Source organism: Saimiri boliviensis, chromosome 2 (genome assembly GCF_048565385.1).
Source record: "Saimiri boliviensis isolate mSaiBol1 chromosome 2, mSaiBol1.pri, whole genome shotgun sequence".
Taxonomy (NCBI): domain Eukaryota; kingdom Metazoa; phylum Chordata; class Mammalia; order Primates; family Cebidae; genus Saimiri; species Saimiri boliviensis.
Window position 1 is genome coordinate 75,998,615 of NC_133450.1, and position 21,200 is coordinate 76,019,814.

Genomic DNA, 21,200 nt, shown 5'->3' on the forward strand with positions numbered 1-21,200 from the left:
AAGTTGAGAGTTATTTTCTTTTTTTTTTTTTTTTTTTTTTTTGAGACGGAGTTTCGCTCTTGTTACCCAGGCTGGAGTGCAATGGCCCGATCTCGGCTCACTGCAACCTCCGCCTCCTGGGTTCAGGCAGTTCTCCTGCCTCAGCCTCCTGAGTAGCTGGGATTACAGGCGTGCGCCACCATGCCCAGCTAATTTTTTGTATTTTTAGTAGAGACGGGGTTTCACCATGTTGACCAGGATGGTCTCAATCTCTCGACCTCGTGATCCACCCGCCTCGGCCTCCCAAAGTGCTGGGATTACAGGCTTGAGCCACTGCGCCCAGCCATAAAAATTTTTTTAAGAAAAAACATTTTAAACTTTTTATTTCAGAAAGAATTTTTTTTTTTGAGATGGAGTTTCACTCTATCACCTAGGCAAGTGGTACAATCTTGGCTCACTGTAGCCTCCACCTCCCAGGTTCAAGCAATTCTCCTGCCTCAGCCTCCAGAGTAGCTGGGATTACAGGTGATGGCCGCCACACCCAGCTAAGTTTTTGGATTTTTAGTAGACACAGGGTTTCACCATGCTGGCCAGGGTGGTCACAAACTCCTGGCCTCAAGTAATTTGCCTGCCTGGGCCTCCCAAAGTGCTGGGAATTACAGGCATGAGCCACCGTGCCCAGCCAGAATATTTTTAAATACAAGTAACATATGATACATTCTCAGTGGAAAAAAATCAAGCCAATAAAGAAATATGTCACCCTGGGAGAGTGAGGTGGGGAAAAAAAAAAAGTAAAGAAATATGTCACCCTAATTAAATCTTTCAGTTTCTTCCTTCAACTTATTATTTGCATCATACATCTCTCAATTTGCCCTTTTTCACTAACCAGGCAGCTCATATGACTTAAAACCAGTTCCTGGCCAGGCTCAGGCTCTGTGGCTCACGCCTGTAATCCCAGCACTTTGGGAAGCTGAGGCAGGCAGATCACCTGAGGTCGGGAGTTTGAGACCAGCCTGACCAACATGGAGAAACCCTATCTCTACTAAAAATACAAAAAATTAGCCGGGCATGGTGGAGCATGCCTGTAATTCCAGTTGCTCATGAGGCTGAGGTAGAAGAATCGCTTGAACCTGGGTGGTAGAGGTTGTGGTGAGCCAAGATCATGCCACTGCACTCAAGCCTTTGCAACAAGAACAAAACTCCGTCTCAAAAAAACAAAACAAAACAAAACAAAAAAACCAGTTCCAATGTTCTCTCCTTCTGTATCATATTGCTGAGAATGCTTTTGGTTTTATCCATTAACAATTTTTATGCTATAGACACAGGCAGAAATTTATCTACTAGGATCCACACGACAGCATTATGTTGTTCATAAGGGAAACAATTTAAATATTAAAGAATGACTAATGAATAAAAACTGAAACATACTCCTTTTGTTTTGTAATTGTAAACCTGGTAAGCAAGTCATAGCAAATACCAGAATCAGTTTTTTTTTTCTAAATTTAAATAACTTCTGTAATTTGGCAGATCAAAACTAACAGTAAATACTTCATTCCTATTAACATAGTGTCCAGAAACATGATCTGCCAAAGAACATATGAAGAATTAAAATTTTCTAAAGAATACTGCCAGAAACTTACAAATATTATAACTTAGAAATATTGGACCTGAGTTCTAATCTAATAAACTAGTGTTTAACTTAACAATCTGTCATTCTAAACACTTTAAAAAATTTAAATAAAGAATATTAGTGGCAACACACGAACACTATATAAGTGATATAAAAAAATTGTTAATGTTTGTCTCCCAGTTAATATAAGATTTATTTCTAAAAATTGGAATATGGCTGGGCATGATGGCTCACGCCCATAATCCCAGCAATTTGGGAGGCCAAGGTAGGCATATCATTTGAGGTCAGGAGTTCAAGACTAGCCTGGCCAACATGGAGAAACCGCGTCTCTACTAAAAACAAAAAATTAGCTGGGCGTGGTGGGGGGAGCCTGTAATCCCAGCTACTTGGGAGGCTGAGGCAGGAGAACTGCTTAAACCCAGGAGGCAGAGGCTGCAGTGAGTGTCCTGGGAGCACACCAATGCACTTGATCCTCAGCAACAAGAGCAAAACTCCATCTCAAGAAAAAAAAATGAAGTATTACTGAATGGTCAGATAGAAATGGGTAAATCTTTTTTTTTGAGACAGAGTCTTGCTCTGTCACCAGGCGCCAGGCTGGAGTGCAGTGGTGCGATCTTGGCTCACCGCAACCTCCGCCTCCTAGGTTCTAGCAATTCGCCTACCTCAGCCTCCCAAGTAGCTGGGATACAGATGCATGCCACCACACTCAGCTAATTTTTGTATTTTAGTAGAGATGGGTTTCACTATGTTGGTCAGGATGGTCTCGGTATCTTGACCTCATGATCTGCCCGCCTCGGCCTCCCAAAATGCTGGGATTATAGGCGTGAGCCACCGTACCCGGCAGTAAATCTTAAATATTAGTTTTATCTTCTAAATTTACATTATTTTAAAGATTTCATAATATCTGTACCTTAGTTTAAGGCTTTCAGAGAGTCTTTCAGCTTCTTCAATAGCTTTTTTGATGTTTGCAGGTCCAAGTATTGAATGGAAGTAATCCTAAAATTACAGGAAAACCGTCCCATATTGTTAGTACTAGGCATTGCATGTAAAACTAGTGCTAAAAGCATTACAATCATGGTGCTTATATAAAGGGAAGTTTGTTTTATTACAATTGAAGATTTTTAAAAACTTTTAACCTACATAATTGTACAATATATTCTCCAAATGTTTCAAATGTCTGCATACCATTAGTAAGTTAAAAAGATCCAGTAGTTCATAGATTTATTTGTAAATCACCATTAAAAAATATAAATAACATTCTTGTTATTTATGAGTAAGTGCCAAAGAGCAAAGCTTTCAAGAATAAGATGTGTTTTCTAATTAAAAATATGTACCTAGATTTTTCCTCTAGTCTCACAAGTAATAATGCAAAATGTTTACAGACACAACATGGAACTTGTTTTGTTTACTTGTTCTAAACAGTTATTTTTGCTTCCCCCTGTACTCTACAATAGCTACCCACATCCCAACTGGAGTCAAAACACTTTTGATACATAAAACAAGTTTTACACTTTAGGAAACTCAGAGCAACTAAAAATCAAGTAATATAAAATAAATACTTAATACTATAATCTAGGTCAGGCACGGTGGCTCACAACTGTAAGCCAAGCACTTGGGGAGGCTGAGGCAGGCAGATCACTTGAAGACAGGTGTTCTAAGATCAGCCTGGCCAACAAGGTGAAACCCTGTGCCTACTAAAAATACAAAAATCAGGTGGGTGTGGTGGTATGCCCCTGTAATCCCAGCTACTCGGGAAGCGGAGGCAGGAGAATCACTTGAACCCGGGAGACAGAAGTTGCAGTGAACTGAGATCGCACCACTGCACTCCAGACTGGACGACCGAACAAGACTCTGTCTCAGGAAGAGGAAGGAAAAAAAGTATAATCTACCTTTAAAAAATGCAAAATGTGGCCAGGCGCAGTGGCTTACGACTGTAATCCCAGCACTTTGGGAGGCGGAGGCAGGTGGATCACAAGGTCAGGAGCTTGAGACCAACCTCTGTCTCTACCAAAACTACAAAAAATTACCCGGGCATGGTGATGCACACCTGTAGCCTCAGCTACTTGGGACGCTGAAGCAGGAGAACTGCAGTGAGCCAAGATTGCACCACTACACTCCAGCCTGGGCAACAGAGTGAGATGCCATCTCAAAAAAAAAAAAAAAGCAAAAGGTTTGGCATATAATTTACTAAAAAGTATAATGAAGTTGGACCCTACAATCAGAGACATTTTCAAATCAAGGTTGGTATGACTTGGCAGTAGCCAGTTAACTCAATTTAATGATTACTGCATCCAATTTGCCACAACATGTCAACGTGACTTTGCAAATAGAGCCTACTAGCAGTTTATTACAAATTATAATAATCAAAATTTGTAAAAAGAAGAGTTATAGCTCAGAAGTACTCATCTTTGGTTCTCAGTTATGAAGAGCTGCAATGGTGAAGCCATATAAACATATATAACAGCCCACGTAAATATATATATAACTTCTAGATTACTTATGACACAAACAAAGAAATATAACTTCTGTAACTAGGCAGATCAAAACTAACAGTAGGCTGGGCATGGTGGCTGACACCTGTAATCCCAGCACTTTGGGAGGCTGAGGCAGGTGGATCACCTGAGGTCAGGAGTTTAAGACCAGTGTGGCCAAAACAGTAAACTCCCGTTTCTACTAAAAATATGAAAATTAGCCAGGCGTGGTGGTCCCTGTCTGTAATCCCAGCAACTTGGGAGGCTAAGGCAGGAGAATCACTTGAACCTGGGAGGTGGAGGTTGCAGTGAGCCGAGACAGTGCCACTGCACTCCAGTCTGGGTGACAGAGTAAGACTCTATTTCAAAACAGTAATGTCAAAAACTAACAGTACATATTTCATTCCCATAAGACCAGTGACCAGTAGCACAATACAATCTGGTGCATAAGAAGAATTAAATTTTTCTTTTTTTTTTTTTTTTTTTTTTTTTTTTTTTTTTGAGACGGAGTTTCGCTCTTGTTACCCAGGCTGGAGTGCAATGGCGCGATCTCGGCTCACCGCAACCTCTGCCTCCTGGTTTCAGGCAATTCTCCTGCCTCAGCCTCCTAAGTAGCTGGGATTACAGGCACGCACCACCATGCCCAGCTAGTTTTTTGTATTTTTAGTAGAGACGGGGTTTCACTATGCTGACCAGAATGGTCTCGATCTCTTGACCTCGTGATCCACCCGCCTCGGCCTCCCAAAGTGCTGGGATTACAGGCTTGAGCCACCGCGCCCGGCCTAGAATTAAATTTTTCTAAAGAAAACTGCCAGGTATTTACAAACATAATTTTGAAAACCTGGACCTGAGCTCTAATCTAATATGCTAGTGCTCAACAATCTATCATTCTAAACACTTTTTACATTTCAAAAGAGTATGTGGTAACACAAGAACAGAATATGAGTAATATAGCAAAATATTTAATTTTTGTGTCCCAATTAACATGAGACTTTTTTTTTTTTCTTGAGACGAAGTCTCGCTCTGTTGCCCAGGCTGGAGTGCAGTAGTGCCATCTTAGCTTACCGTAACCTCTGCCTCCCGGGTTCTTGCAATTCTCCTGCCTCAGCCTCCCGAGTAGCTGGGACTACAGGCGTGCGCCACCACACCTGGTTAATTTTTTTTTAGTAGACGGGGTTTCACCATGTTGCCCAGGCTAGTCTCGAACTCCTGAGCTCAGGCAATCCGCCTGCCTTGGCCTCCCAAAGTGCTGGGATTACAGGCATGAGCCACTGCACCTGGCTGAGACTTAGTTTTAAGAACAAAGATTTGCTGATGGCCAGACTGGGCGGCTCACACCTGTAATCCCAACACTTTGCGAGGCCAAAGCAGGTAGACAGCTTGTACCCAGAGGGTTGAGGCTTCAGTAAGCCATGATCACACGACTGTATTCCAACAGAGAAACAGAGTGATACACCGTCTCAAAAAAGGTCTATTGATAACAGTTATCATATGTCTATCTAGCGTAAAAGTAGATCATGGTGGTCAGGCATGGTGGCTCACACCTGCAATCTCAGCACTTTGGGTGGCCAAGGCGGGAGGATCACGAGGTCAGGAGTTGGAGACCAGCCTGACCACAACACAGTGAAACCCCGTCTCTACTAAAAAATACAAAAATTAGCCAGGTCTGGTGGTGCGAGCCCAGCTACTCAGGAGGCTAAGGCAGGAGAATTGCTGGAACCCGGGAGAATGAGGTTGCAGTGAGCAGAGATCACACCACTGCACTCTAGCCTGAGGGACAGAGCAAGACTGTCTTAAAAAAAAAAAAAAAAAAAAAAAAGATCATGTTTTGTTTGCTTTATTCTCCTAAAGCCTAAATATATTAGAAGGACTCTTCACTACGTAATTCCAATAAAATTGCATAGTTTGTTCAATACTGTATCAACTGAACATTACAATAATTTCAGTTAGCACACACAATGTCATGACTACTGATGAAATTCTCTTAACAGAAAACATAATGTAATCATTACATTAACAGAATCATTTAACAGAAATTATAATGTGATCATTCTCAAAAACAAGATACAAAGTAAAACCAAAAATGCTATGACTTGTTTTATTCTTTTTTTTTTTTTGAGATGGAGTCTCACTGTGTATTCCAGGCTGGAGTACAGTGGTGCGGTCTGAGCTCACTGCAACCTCCACCTCCCAGGTTCAAGCAATTCCCCTGCCTCAGCCTCCCAAAGAGCTCGAACTATGGATGCACACCACCATGCCTGACTAATTTTTGTATTTTTAGTAGGGATGGGGTTTCACCATGTTGGCCAGGCTGGTCTCAAACTCCTGACTGCAAATGATCCATCCACCTCAGCCTCCCAAAGTAGTGGGATTACAGGGGTGACCCACTGCACCAGGCCTAAATCTCAAACATTTTCTAGTACAAAATAAGAGTGAAAAAATACAAGTTTCTAAGGAAGTTTAATGATATATATTCAGTCCCTACCTGATTGAAAGGATAAAAACAGAAAATACCTTGTTAGTAAATTTAGCACCTCACATACTTGAAGTACACTAGAAAGGTTGGGCTATAGAAAATACAATAAAAAACACTTCTGCAGCTGGATGAGGTGGCTCACAGCTGTAATCCCAGCACTTTGGGAGGCCAAGGCAGGCAGATGGATCCCTTGAGCCCAGGCGTTCAAAACCAGCCTAGGCAACAGGTAAGACTCTGTGTTTCTACAAAAAATTAAAAAATTAGCCAGGTGTGGTGGTACATGTCTGTAGTCCCAGCTATTCTGGAGGCTGACGTGGGAGAATCAGCTGAGTCCAGAAAGTGGAAGCTGCAGTGAGCCTTGATTGTGGCCACTGAACTCCAACCTGGGTGATGGAAGTGAGATTCTGTCTCAGAACAAACAAAAAAAAGTTATAAGACAGAAACAATGAAATACCCTGGACAGAGTAAATGAAAATAATCCTTTTACTGAAAAGCAGGAACTGAACTACTGAATCATATGAAATAATGGCCTAAGTTACCGGAGCCTTTGCAGGGAGTTTCTCAACCTGAACTTCTCTGCCTAGATACTCCCTTTGGAAGTGCAATAGAGACTCTATGGAAATGAAAAAAATCTCTTATCTATTTAAATGTACTCACTATATTCTCAAGAAGATGAAAAAAAAAAAATCTAGCTACAAAAATATTCCCAATCTTGTCATAGAAAAAAAAAATAACTACTAACTTCCAAGAATAAAGAAAAAAGTAAACAAGTATATTTAAAAAAAAAAAAAGCCTGATCAGGTGTGGTGGCTCCTGTCTGTAATCCCAGCACTTTGGGAGGCTGAGGAGGGTGGATCACCTGAGGTCAGGTTCAAAAGCAGCCTTATCAACATGGTGAAACCCCATCTCTACCAAAAATACAAAAATTACCCTGGCGTGGTGGCGCGCACCTGTAATCCCACCTACTTGGGAGGCTGAGGCAGGTAAATCGATTGAACTAGGGAGGCAGAGGTTGCAGTGAGCCAAGATCGCACTATTGCACTCCAGCTTGGGTGACAGAGTGAGACTTTATCTCAAAAATTAAAAAAAAACAAAACAAAACCCTACCACACAGACAAAACAACGAACAACTACCAAAGTTATCCTCATTTCAAGACTTTCAAAAATATTTAGTTTAGTAAGCACTGTTTATCCTGCCTTTTAAGTAATCCCACTTTAACATATTTCAAAAATTTGTTTGCATTTAGAAAGGCCTCTGTCTATTATCTGCAGATACGCAGGTCCAAAAATGTTAAATAATGTTTCTCTCAGGGCAGGACCAATTCAACCACTGTGGACAGATGGATGAACCTCCAAATGAAAGGGGCTCCCTCTTTCAAAGATAGATCTAAAAACCTAGTAGCTGGCCAGGCGCAGTGGCTCGCCCCTGTAACCCCAGCACTTTGGAAGACCAAAGTGGGCAGATCATGAGGTCAGGAGTTTGAGACAGCCTAGCCAATATGGAAAAACCCCCAACTCTACTAAAAATACAAAAATTAGCCAGGCAAGGTGGCAGGTGCCTGTAGTTCCAGCTACTCTGGAGGCTGAGGCAGGAGAATCGCTTGAACCTGGGAGGCAGAGGTTGCAGTGAGCCAAGGTTGTGCCACTGTACTCCAGCCTGAGCAACAGAGCAAGACTCCATCTCAAAAAAAAATGCTAGTAATAAAAAAAAAATGTTGTAGGCCGGGCGCGGTGGCTCAGCCTGTAATCCCAGCACGTTGGGAGGCCGAGGCGGGTGGATCACGAGGTCAAGAGATCGAGACCATCCCGGTCAACACGGTGAAACCCCGTCTCTACTAAAAATACAAAAAAATTAGCTGGGCATGGTGGCGTGTGCCTGTAATCCCAGCTACTCAGGAGGCTGAGGCAGGAGAATTGCCTGAACCCAGGAGGCGGAGGTTGCGGTGAGCCGAGATCGCGCCATTGCACTCCAGCCTGGGGTAACAAGAGCGAAACTCCGTCTCAAAAAAAAAAAAAAAAAAAAGTTGTCACATAAAAGACTAAACCTCAAATCTTAAGAAAGTACGATAAAAGTACTATTTTAAAAAGTCGTATTTTCTCAGCTCATGCGTCGATGAAGGAAAATAAAAATAAAAACTTAAATTTAAAATAATTGTTATTTTCTTACTTAATGACTAAATTCAATCTTTCTACTTGACCTGGCAATAATTACCTCAGAAAAAAATTATGAATCTGTATGTTGCTGTAAACTTGTACTAATCCACAGCAAATTCACACATTACAACCATTTGTGAATAACACTGTATCTTTAATTTGCTTTTTCCATCTACATATGAGAAATATTATAATACTGCATATAATTTGAGCTAATTTCATTATTTAAATTTTTTAGAAAAAAATCAATAGCTCCATTATGCAAAATAACTTAGGAAATAAAAATTCAAAAATAAAAGGTACCTGCTGTTGCTTGAAATCAGGTCTTTTTTTGATAAGATTATAAACAGTTACATATTTCATATATAGTACATAGGCCTTTTCCTCATCACGATCTAATCTGCATTCTTCTGCTGTCTTAAAGATCTTCAGGGCACTGTGCACATAGCTTAAAATTAGAGGAAAAAATATAATTGAAGCACTTGACATCTGCGAAAACAAAATACAGGTTATATACAAAATCCACAGATAATCTTTAAGAGGGGTCCCCAATCCCAGTGCCACAGATTGGTACTGATTCGTGGCCTCTTAGGAACCAGGCCACACAGCACGAGGTGAGTGGTTGGTCTAGTGAGCTAAGTGTCATCTGTATTTACAGCCACAATTAAACCCATTGTTTGCATTACTGCCTGAGCTCCACCTCCTGTCAGATCAGTGGCCGAATTAGATTCCCATAGGAGCATGAACTCTATTGTGAACTGCACAGGTGAGGGATCTAGGTTGCACTTTTTTTTTTTTTTTCTTAGCTCTTGTTGTCCAGGCTGGAATGCAATGGTGCAATCTCGGCTCACTGCAACCTCCACCTCCCAGATTCAATTTCTCCTGCCTCAGCCTCCCAAGTAGCTGGGATTACAGGCATGTGCCACCACGCCCAGCTAATTTTTGTAGTGTTAATAGAGACGAGGTTTCACCATGGGTCAGGCTGGTCTCGAACTCCTGATCTCAAGTGATCCTCCTGTCTCCATCTCCCAAAATCCTGGGATTTACAGGCATGAGCCACGTCACCCAGCCAAAGTTGTGCATTTTTTATGAGAATCTAAGGCTTGATGATCTGTCACTGTCTCCCATCACCCCCAGATGTGATGGTCTAGTTTCAGGAAAACAAACTCAGGGCTACCACTGATTCTACCTTACGGTGAGTTGTATAATTATTTCATTATACATTACAGTGTAATAATAATAGAAATAAAATGCACAATAAATGTAGTGAACTTGAATCATCCCAAAACCATCCTCCCCAACCCTGGTCCATTGAAAAACTGTCTTCCACAAAACCAGTCCCTGGTGCCAAAAAGGTTGGGAACCACTCATCTTGATAAAGCAAATTTCATGATTTAGATTCCACTACTTCAGAACTGATACAAAGTTTGGATACAACCAACTCATACATACCACTTCCTCTGGGATAAGGGTACTGCTAGAGATAAACCAGTGCTAGAAAGGAATGAGCTGTCTTAGGCCTGACCTTAAAGATTGTCCTATCTAAAGGTGGCTTTATCTTTCCCATTGTTCCCCATTTGAAAATCATTAAACATGAGTTAAATAGAGCTGTTTTCTGTCACCTCATCAACATCATCAACTTAACACGATGAGTAGCCCAATCCCTCTCCTACTCTTTCTGCCCTTCAAAGGATCTTTTTATTTCTATTTTGAGGCAGTCTCACTCTGTCACCCAGGCTGGATGGAGTGTAATAGTACAATCTCGGCTGACTACAACCTCTGCCTCCTGAGTTCAGGAATCTCTCAGCTTCTCAGTAGCTAAGATTACAGATGCATGCCACCACACCAAGCTAATGTTTTATTTTTAGTAGAGACAGGTTTCGCCATGTTGGCCAGACTGGTCTCAAGACTCCTGACCTCAGGTGATCCACCCACCTTGGCTTCCCAAAGTGCTGGGATTACAGGCATGAACCACCATGCCTGGCCTCAGAAGTTTTTTTGTTGTTGTTGTTGTTTTTTAAATGGAATCTCACTCTGCTGCCCAGGCTAGAGTATAGTGGCACAATCTTGGCTCATTGCACCTCCGCCTTCAGGTTCAAGTGATTCCTCTGCCTCAGCCTCCTGAGTAGCTGGGATTACAGGCATGGGCCACCATACCCAGCTAATTTTTATATTTTTAGTAAAGGTGGTTTCACCATGATGACCAGGCTGGTCTCAAACTCCTGACCTCTGTTGATCCGCCCTCCTCGGCCTCCCAAAGTGCTGGGATTACAGGCATGAGCCACAGTGCCTGGCCAAAAGCATCTTTTTTAAAAGCCCACTTTGTCTTTAGCAATGTTTTAAAATTCAGTTCATTCTGGAATTTTCCATTCCTTCTTTAAAGTTTTTATCATTCTCTGGCCAGGTATGGTGGCTCACTCCTACAATCCCAGCACTTTGGAAGGCCAAGGCAGGCGGATCACTTGAGGCCATGAATTCAAGACCATCCAGAAAACACGGTAAGACCCCATCTCTCTAAAAATTTAAAATTAGCTGGGCATTGGGGCACAAGCCTGCGGTCCTAGCTACTTGGGAGATTGAGCCAGGAGGATCACTTGAGCCCAGGAAGTTGAGGCTGCAGTGAGCCATGAGCATGCCACTGCAATCCTGCAAGAAAAAGGCGGGGGGGGGGGGGGGATTATTATTATTATTTGAGACAGAGTTTTGTTCTTATTGCCCAAAGTGGAGTGCAATGGCACAATCTCGGGCTCTCTGCAACCTCGGTCTCTTAGCTTCAAGAGATTCTCTTGCCTTAGCCTCCCAAGTAGCTGGGATTACAGGTGCACACCACCACACCCAGCTAATTTTTTGTATTTTTAGTAGAAACGGGGTTTCACTATGTTAGCCAGGCTGGTCTAGAATTCTTGACCTCAGGTGATCTGCCCGCCTTAGCCTCTCAAAATGCTGGGCTTACAGGCATGAGCCACCATGCCCAGCCAAAAGGGAATTATTTTTATACTGTTTTATGAAAAGACAATGACTTGTAGCTGAATTTCTTTTTTTTTAGAACCCTTATAATTCTTGCCTCTTAAACTTCTGACTTAGAGATATTTGTATGATCTGTCTGGAGAGTTGATAATATGCATATTAGCAGAATATATATGTATTATTCTACAATTGCTTTAAGACCTTCTCTAAGGAGACCTTATTTTATTCATGTAATGGTGTTATTTTTCAAATAAACTTTAACATCACCTAATTTTAATATAGAAATAAACCAAAAATTAATATTTGATTCAATCAAACTCGCAAAGGATACATCATACCTCTTAGTGCTTATCTTCTCTGGTTTAACTTCTGTCTTCTTATTGAGGTCTTTTAGTGAAGAACTGAGGTAGAGTTCTTTAGGAAGTGAAGCCACAGCAGGCATGATGAATTACCTTTTCTTTCACAATGGATGCTATATTTCCTTAAAAGTAGTTATTTCCTGAAACAAATACAAACAATTATACTAATTTTCCTCATTAACAATAAAAGAAGTGAGAAGTTAAAAAAATAAAACTCCTAAATTAACTCCTAGGGTTAATTTTTATTTATAATATATATTTCAGGAGTTTAAGATATGCAGAATGTAAGTGAACAATTTAGTAATTTTTATAATTTAATAATTTTAATAATTTTTTTCAAATTTTCATTAACCAAACGAATGACTTTTTGTATCATTTTGCCTTAAGACTTGGAAATCTTACCTGTCAAAGGAACTATTAGAATAACAGAAGCTTTTACATGTTTCTTTGGTTAAAACAGCATTAATGGCCGGGCGCGGTGGCTCAAGCCTGTAATCCCAGCACTTTGGGAGGCCGAGGCGGGTGGATCACGAGGTCGAGAGATCGAGACCATCCTGGTCAACATGGTGAAACCCCGTCTCTACTAAAAGCGCAAAAAATTAGCTGGGCATGGTGGCACGTGCCTGTAATCCCAGCTACTCAGGAGGCTGAGGCAGGAGAATTGCCTGAGCCCAGGAGGCGGAGGTTGCGGTGAGCCGAGATCGCGCCATTGCACTCCAGCCTGGGTAACAAGGGCGAAACTCCGTGTCAAAAAAAAAAAACAAAAAAAAAAACAGCATTAATGGTAAAACACCATCTCTACTAAAAATAGCATCCTGGTAAAACACCGTCTCTACTAAAAATACAAAAATTAGACAGGCATGGTGGAGCGTGCCTGTAGACCCAGTAACTGGAGAGCCTGAGGCAGAAGAATCACTTGAAACCAGGGGGCGGAGACTGCAGTGAAGTGAGATCACGCCAGTGCATTCCAGCCTGGCAACAGAGAGAGGCTCTGTCTCAAAAAACAAAAAAGGCATTAATGTATAGATCAGAAAATAGATGAAATATTCATCTAGAGAAAGATCCAAATGGCTGTTTAGGAATAGCTCAGGATTGCAGCTCCCAGTGAAAGTGCAGAGGGTGAGGGGACGCTGCATTTCCAGATGGATTTTTATTGCCCACAGACCAGGAGATACCCAGGCAGAGGAGCCCCACGGGTTGCCAGCGCAGCTGTTTTGGCCGTCGCCCTGGCGCAGTGGTTCTCCGTACAAAATACACTGATCCGGGTGCCCTTTTAGCTGGCGATTGGAGCCCCAGGTAGTCGCCCATTCATCTGATTAAAAAAGGGACTGAATACAGAGCCAGGCCAGGAGAGTCCTGGGCAAAAAAAGCGCCATAAATCTCAGCAGCACTGTTTAAGCGGGCGCAGTGAGTGGCCGCACGAGAAATCACACAGATTCCCGTGCCTTTTCAACAGGCAACTGGAACACCTGGGAGAGAGTCAACTGTTCAACTAAAATACAAAAGGCTCTGAGGCCAGGAGCCCGGTGATCAGGCTTGGCTGGTCCCACCCCAACAAAAGAACAGCAATCAGAAACTCTGGATGGAGAGTTTCACAGCAAGCACAGCTGAACCCGGGATGGTCCAGCTCTTACTAGACAGTCCAGTGTCCGCCATTACTGAGGCACTCCACCACTACCGAGGTAGTCCACCATTGCTGAGGCAACCTGCCACTACAGAGAGAGTCCGCCAATACAGAGGTGGGCCACCACTGCCAAGGCAGTTCTAACTACATCCATATAAACAAGACTGCAGAGAAATTCACACGGCAGCTGGGTGGAGCCCACAGCAGCTCAGCAAAGCCTCTACAGGCAGTGACTAGGCTGCCTCGTTGCTAGGCAGGGCAGCCCTGAAAAAAAAAGGCAGCAGCACGACAGAAACTCATAAATAATGCCCTAACTCCCTGGGACAGAGAAGCTGGGAACAAAAAGCAGTCTGATTTCTGCTGCAGCAGACCTAAAAGTACCTGCCCAGCAGCTCTGAACGAACAACGGAACTCACAGCTCAGCACTTGAGCCCTATAAAGAACAGACTGTCTCCTCAAGCAGCTAACTGACCCCCATATATCCAAAGAGTCAACTCATAAAGAAGAGATCAGACTGACATTTGGCAGGTATCCTTCTGGGACAAAGATAGCAGAAGAAGAAACTGGTAGCAACCCTTACTGTTCTGCAACAGCTGCAGGTGATCCCCAGGCAAGCAGGGCCTAGAGTAAACCTCACCAGTCCTACAGCAGAAGGGCCAGACAGTTAGAAGGAAAACTAAGAAACTAAGAAACTTCATCATCAACAAACAGAACATCCACTCAGAGACCCAATCTGAAAGTCAGCAACTACAAAGATGACAGGTGGATAAATCCACAAAGATGGGAGGAAACCAGCGCAAAAAAGATGAAAACACCCAAAATCAGAACACCTCTCCTCCTACAAGGGATCACAACTCCTCACCAGCCAGGGAACAAGGCTGGATGGAGAACGAGTGTGATGGAATGACAGAATCAGGCTTCAGAAGGTGGGTAATAAACTTCTGTGAGCTAAAAGAACATGTTCTAACCTAATGCAAAGAAACCAAGAATCTTGAAAAAAGATTTGATGAAATGCTAATGAGAATGGACAACGTAGAAAGGAATATAAGGGAAATGATGGAGCTGAAAAACACAACACGAGAACTTTGCGAAGCATGCACAAGTTTCAACAGCGAAATTGACCAAGCAGAAGAAAGCATATCAGAGGTCGAATATCAACTCAATGAAATAAAAAGAGAAGGCAAGATTAGAGAAAAAAGGGTAAAAAGGAATGAACAACGTCTCCAAGAAATGTGGACTATGTGAAAAGACCGAATCTACGTTTGATAGGAGTACCTGAATACGACGAAGAGAATGAATCCAAGCTGGAAAATGCACTTCAGGATATTATCCAGGAAAACTTCCCCAACCTAGCAAGGCAGGCCAATATTCAAGTCCAGGAAATACAGAGAACACCACAAAGACATTCCTCAGGAAAAGCAACCCCAAGGAACATAATCGTCAGATTCACAAGGGTTGAAATGAAGGAGAAAATGCTAAGGGCAGCCAGAGAGGAAAGGTCAGGTTACCCCCAAAGGGAGGCCCATCAGACTCACACCATCTCTCTCAGCAGAAACCCTACAAGCCAGAATAGAGTGGGGGCCAATATTCAACATCCTTAAAGAAAAGAACTTTCAACCCAGAATTTCATATCTGGCCAAACTAAGCTTCATAAGTGAAGGAAAAATAAAATCCTTTAAGAAGAAGCAAGTACTCAGATTTCATCACCACGAGGCCTGCTTTACAAGAGCTCCTGAAAGAGGCTCTATACATAGAAAGGAACAACCAGTGCCAGCCACTCCAAAAACATACCAAATGGTAAAGAGCATCAACACAGTGAAGAATCCGCATCAACTAACGGGCAAAACAGCCAGCTAGCATCAAAATGGCAGAATCAAATTCACATATAACAATAATAACCCTAAATGTAAATGGACTAAATGCCCCAATCAAAAGACACAGACTGGCAAATTGGATAAAAAGCCTAAACCCATCAGTGTGCTATATCCAGGAAACCCATCTCACATGCAAGGATACACAAAGGCTCAAAATAAAGGGATGGAGGAAGATTTACCAAGCAAATGGAGAGCAAAAAAAAGCAGGAGTTGCAATTCTCATCTCTGGTAAAATAGACTTTAAAGCAACAAAGATCAAAAGAGACAAAGAAGGACATTACATAATGGTAAAAGGATCAATGCAAAAAGAAGAACTAACGATCCTAAATATATACGCACCCAATACAGGAGCACCCAAATACATAAGGCAAGTTCTTAATGACTTACAAAGAGACTTGGACTCCCACACAATAAGTGGGAGACTTTAACACCCCATTGTCAATATTAGACAGATCAACCACACAGAAAATTAACAAGGATATCAAGGACTTCAATTCAGACCTGGACCAAGCAAACCTAATAGACATCTACAGAACTCTCCACCCCAAATCCACAGAATATACATTCTTCTCAGCACCACATCACACCTACTCTAAAATTGACCACATAATTGGAAGTAAAACACTCCTCAGCAAATGCAAAAGAACGGAAATCATAACAAACAGTCTCTCAGACCACAGTGCAATCAAGTTAGACCTAAGAATTCAAAAACTAACTCAGAACCGCACAGCTTCTTGGAAACTGAACAACTTACTCTTGAATGTTGACTGGATAAATAATGAAATAAAGGCAGAAATAAAGACGTTCTTTGAAACAAACGAGAATAAAGACACAATATACCAGAATCTCTGGGACACATTTAAAGCAGTGTCTAAAGGAAAATATACAGTAATAAGTGCCCACATGAGAAGCAAGGAGAGATCTAAAATTGACACCCTATCGTCAAAATTGAAAGAGCTAGAGAAGCAAGATCAAAAAAACTCAAACCTAACAGAAGACAAGAAATAACTAAGATCAGAGCAGAACTGAAGGAGATAGACACACAAAAAACCCTTCAAAAAAATCAATAAATCCAGGAGCTGGTTTTTCGAGAAGATCAACAAAATACACAGACCACTAGTCAGATTAATAAAAAAGAAAAGAGAGACTAAACAAATTGATGCAATAAAAAACGAGAAATGGGATATCACCACAGATTCCACAGAAATTCAAACCATCATCAGAGATTATTACAAACAACTCTATGCACATAAACTAGTAAACCTGGAAGAAATGGATAAATTGCTGGACACCTGCCTTGTCCCAAGCTTAAACCAGGAAGAAGTTGAAACCCTGAATAGACCAATAACAAGGTCTGAAGTTGAAGTAGCAATTAAGAGCCTACCACCCAAAAAACAGCCAAGGTCCAGACAGGTTCACAGCCAAATTCTACCAGAGGTACAAAGAGGAACTGGTACCATTCCTTCTGAAACTACTCCAATTAATCCAAAAAGAGGGAATCCTTCCCAAATCATTTTATGAGACAAACATCATCCTGACACCAAAACCCGGCAGAGACTCAACAAGAAAAGAAAATTTCAGACCAATATCCATGATGAACACAGATGCAAAAATCTTCAGTTAAACACTGGCAAGCCAATTGCAACAGCACATGAAAAAGCTTATCCACCCCCGGGCACAGTGGTTCAAGCCTGTAATTCCAGCACTTTGGGAGGCCGAGGCGGGTGGATCACGAGGTCAAGAGATCGAGACCAACCTGGTTAACATGGTGAAACCCCGTCTCTACTAAAAATACAAAAAATTAGCTGGGCATGGTGGCGCGTGCCTATAATCCCAGCTACTCAGGAGGCTGAGGCAGGAGAATTGCCTGAACCCAGGGGCGGAGGTTGCGGTGAGCCGAGATCGCACCATTGCACTCCAGCCTGGGTAACAAAAGCGAAACTCCATCTCAAAAAAAAAAAAAAAGCTTATCCACCATGATCAAGTAGGATTCATCCCAGGGATGCAAGGCTGGTTCAACATACGTAAGTCTATAAACAGAACCAAAGACATAAACCACATGATTATCTCAATTGATGCAGAGAAGGCCTTTGACAAAATTCAACAGCCCTTTATGCTAAAAACCATCAATAAACTCGGTATTGACAGAACGTATTTAAAAATAATAAAAGCTATTTACGACAAACCAACAGCCAATATCATATTGAATGGGCAAAAACTGGAAGCATTCCCTTTGAAATCTGGCACTAGACAAGGATGCCCTCTCTCACCACTCCTATTCAACATAGTACTGGAAGTTCTAGCCAGAGCAATCAGGCAAGAAAAAGAAATAAAGGGTATTCAAATAGGAAAGGAGGAAGTCAAATTGCCTCTATTTGCAGATGACATGATTGTGTATCTTGAGGACCCCATTGTCTCAGTCCAAAATCTCCTGAAACTGATAAGCAACTTCAGCAAAGTCTCAGAATACAAAATCAATGTGCAAAAATCACAAGCATTCCTATACACCAATAACAGACTTAAAGAGAGCAAAATCAAGAAAAAACTGCCATTCACTATTGCTACAAAGAGAATAAAATACCTAGGAATACAACTAACAAGGAACTTAAAGGACCTCTTCAAGGAGAACTACTAACCACTGCTCAATGAAATAAGAGAGGACACAAACAGATGGAGAAACATTCCATGTTCATGGTTAGGAAGAATCAATATTGTGAAAATGGCCATACTGCCCAAAGTAATTTACAGATTCAATGCTATCCCCATCAAGCTACCAATGACTTTCTTCACAGAACTGGAAAAAAACACCTTAAACTTCATATGGAACCAAAAGAGAGCACACAAAGCCAACTCAATTCTAAGCAAAAAGAACAAAGGAGGAAGCATCACACTACTGAACTTCAAACTGTACTACAAGGCTATAGTAATCAAAACAGCATGGTACTGGTACCAAAACAGAGATATAGACCAATGGAACAGAACAGAGGCCTCGGAGGCAAAACAGCATATCTACAATCATCCGATCTTTGACAAACCTGACAAAAACAAGCAATGGGGAAAGGATTCCCTGTTTAATAAATGGTGTTGAGAAAACTGGCTAGCCACGTGCAGAAAGCAGAAACTGGACCACTTCCTGACACCTTACACTAAAATTAACTCCAGATGGATTAAAAACTTAAACATCAGATCTAACACCATAAAAACCCTAGAAGAAAAAAAAAAAAAAAAAAAAAAAAAAACCCTAGAAGAAAATCCAGGCAAAACCATTCAGGACACAGGCGTAGGCAACAACTTCATGACCAAAACACCAAAAGCATTGGCAACAAAAGCCAAAATAGACAAATGGGACCTAATAAAACTCCACAGCTTCTGCACAGCAAAAGAAACAGTTATTACAGTGAATCAGCAACCAGCAGAATAGGAAAAAATTTTTGCAGTTTACCCATCTGACAAAGCTGATATCCAAAATTTACAAAGAGGTAAAACAGATTTACAAGAAAAACACAAATAAGCCCATTCAAAAGTAGCCAAAGGATATCAACAGACACTTTACAAAGGAAGACATACATGAGGCCAACAAACATATGAAAAAATGCTCATCATCACTGGTCATTAGAGAAATACAAATCAAAACCACATTGAGATACCATCTCACGCCTGTTAGAATGGCAATCATGAAAAAATCTGGAGACAACAGATACTGGAGAGGATGTGGAGAAATAGGAACATTTTTACATTGTTGGTGGGAGTGTAAATTAGTTCAACCATTGTGGAAGACTGTGGCGATTCCTCAAGGACCTAGAAACAGAAATTCCATTTGACCCAGCAATCCCATTACTGGGTATATATCCAAAGGATTAGAAATCGTTCTACTATAAGGACCCATGCACACGAATGTTCATTGTAGCACAGTTTACAACAGCAAAGACCTGGAACCAACCCAAATGCCCATCGATGATAGACTGGACAGGGAAAATGTGGCACATATACACCATGGAATATTATGCAGCCATCAGAAACGATGAGTTCGTGTCCTTTGTAGGGACATGGATGAACCTGGAAACCATCATTCTCAGCAAACTGACATAAGAGCAGAAAATCAAACACTGCATGTGCTCACTCATAGGCGGGTGTTGAACAATGAGAACACATGGACACAGGGAGGGGAGCACTACACACTGGGGTCTGTTGGGGGGAAAGCGGGAGGGACAGCTGGGGGTGGGAGTTGGAGAGAGATAGCATGAGGAGAAATGCCAGATATAGGTGATGGGGAGGAAGGCAGCACATCACACTGCCACATGTGTACCTATGCAACAATCTTGCATGTTCTTCACATGTACCCCAAAACCTAAAATGCAATAAAAAAAATAAAAATAAAAAATACTCATCTAGAAATATTTCTCTTTTCTTATTGATGATATCTAGTTATTTTTTTAAGTGATTTCTTCTTTTTGTTTTTTAAATATGGTCTCACTCTGTTACCCAGGTGACCACCTTGGCTCACTGCAGTCTTTACCTTGGGAGATCAAGCAATCCTCCTATCTAAGCCTCCCAAGTAGATGGAATTAACAGGTGTTTGCCCCTAGCTAGCTTTTGTATTTTCAGTAGATATGTGGTTTTGTCATATTCGCCAGGCTGGTCTCAAACTCCTGGTTTTAAGTGATCCACCCGCCTCAGCCTCCCACAATGCTAGGATTACAGGCATGAGCCACCACATCTGGCTACTTCTTTCCAATCTCTTAATCTTCATTCTATCAGTTCACTATTATTAAACAAATGGACACCAATAAACATCTAATTCTAAAAAGCTGAGTAAGGTACAACATGGAGCAGGGTATGGGGAGGCCTCTGTTCACCTATAGAAATTCCAAAAGCACCCCAATTTGCTTTAATTCTAGTAACATTTTATATTAAATATTGATACTTTGTTATATTGGTACTCATCCCTTGTAATCCTGTGCCACATTAGTCCACTGTCTTAGTCACCAAACCATTCTTTCTCTGAATATTGTGTTTTTATCATTTTCACTTTTTTTCTATCTATACTCGTTCCAGGTGTCTACAAACACATGTTGATTCAAACACTTTAATTTATACTTTCAGACCTATGCATTTAGAAACAATGATCTGCCGGGCGCGGTGGCTCAAGTCTGTAATCCCAGCACTTTGGGAGGCCGAGGCGGGTGGATCACAAGTTCAAGAGATCGAGATCATCCTGGTCAACATGGTGAAACCCCATCTCTCCTAAAAATACAAAACATTAGCTGGGCATGGTGGTGCGTGCCTGTAATCCCAGCTGCTCAGGAGGCTGAGGCAGAATTGCCTGAACCCAGGAGGCGGAGGTTGTTGCGGTGAGCTGAGATCGCGCCATTGCACTCCAGCCTGGGTAACAAGAGCGAAACTCCGTCTCAAAAAAAAAAAAAAAAAAGAAACAATGATCTTATATACAAACATTTTCTACACTTTACCATCCACCCAGGGTCCCTCAACTAAAGCTATAGTGACAGGGAAGAAAAGGTCTCTGGACCACACTATCACTCCCAAATGGATCAACTGATACCAAACATGCCCTTCTAGCGAGGTATCTGATTCCTCAATAATTCATCATCAAACCGGCTAAGAACATCCATTAAGGAAAGAATATGCCAGAGTTCCTCTAGGTCTCC

At 41.6% G+C, this 21,200-nt stretch overlaps 1 protein-coding gene across 2 annotated transcripts in view; it reads right to left on the bottom strand.

Annotated features, from left to right (window-relative positions):
- USP8 (ubiquitin specific peptidase 8) overlaps window positions 1-21,200 on the bottom strand; it is an 86,963-nt gene that overhangs the window by 49,754 nt on the left and 16,009 nt on the right. The window contains exons 2-4 of one of the 2 annotated variants that reach the window (XM_003928858.4): window positions 12,016-12,176; window positions 9,014-9,158; window positions 2,520-2,605 (exon numbers count right to left, since the gene is read on the bottom strand). In XM_003928858.4, coding sequence (XP_003928907.1) covers window positions 2,520-2,605; window positions 9,014-9,158; window positions 12,016-12,119 — 335 coding nt within the window. In that variant the 5' untranslated portion in view covers window positions 12,120-12,176. Of the gene's footprint in view, window positions 1-2,519; window positions 2,606-9,013; window positions 9,200-12,015; window positions 12,177-21,200 lie in introns of those variants that run through there. The other variant, XM_010339489.3, reaches the window with a different exon arrangement.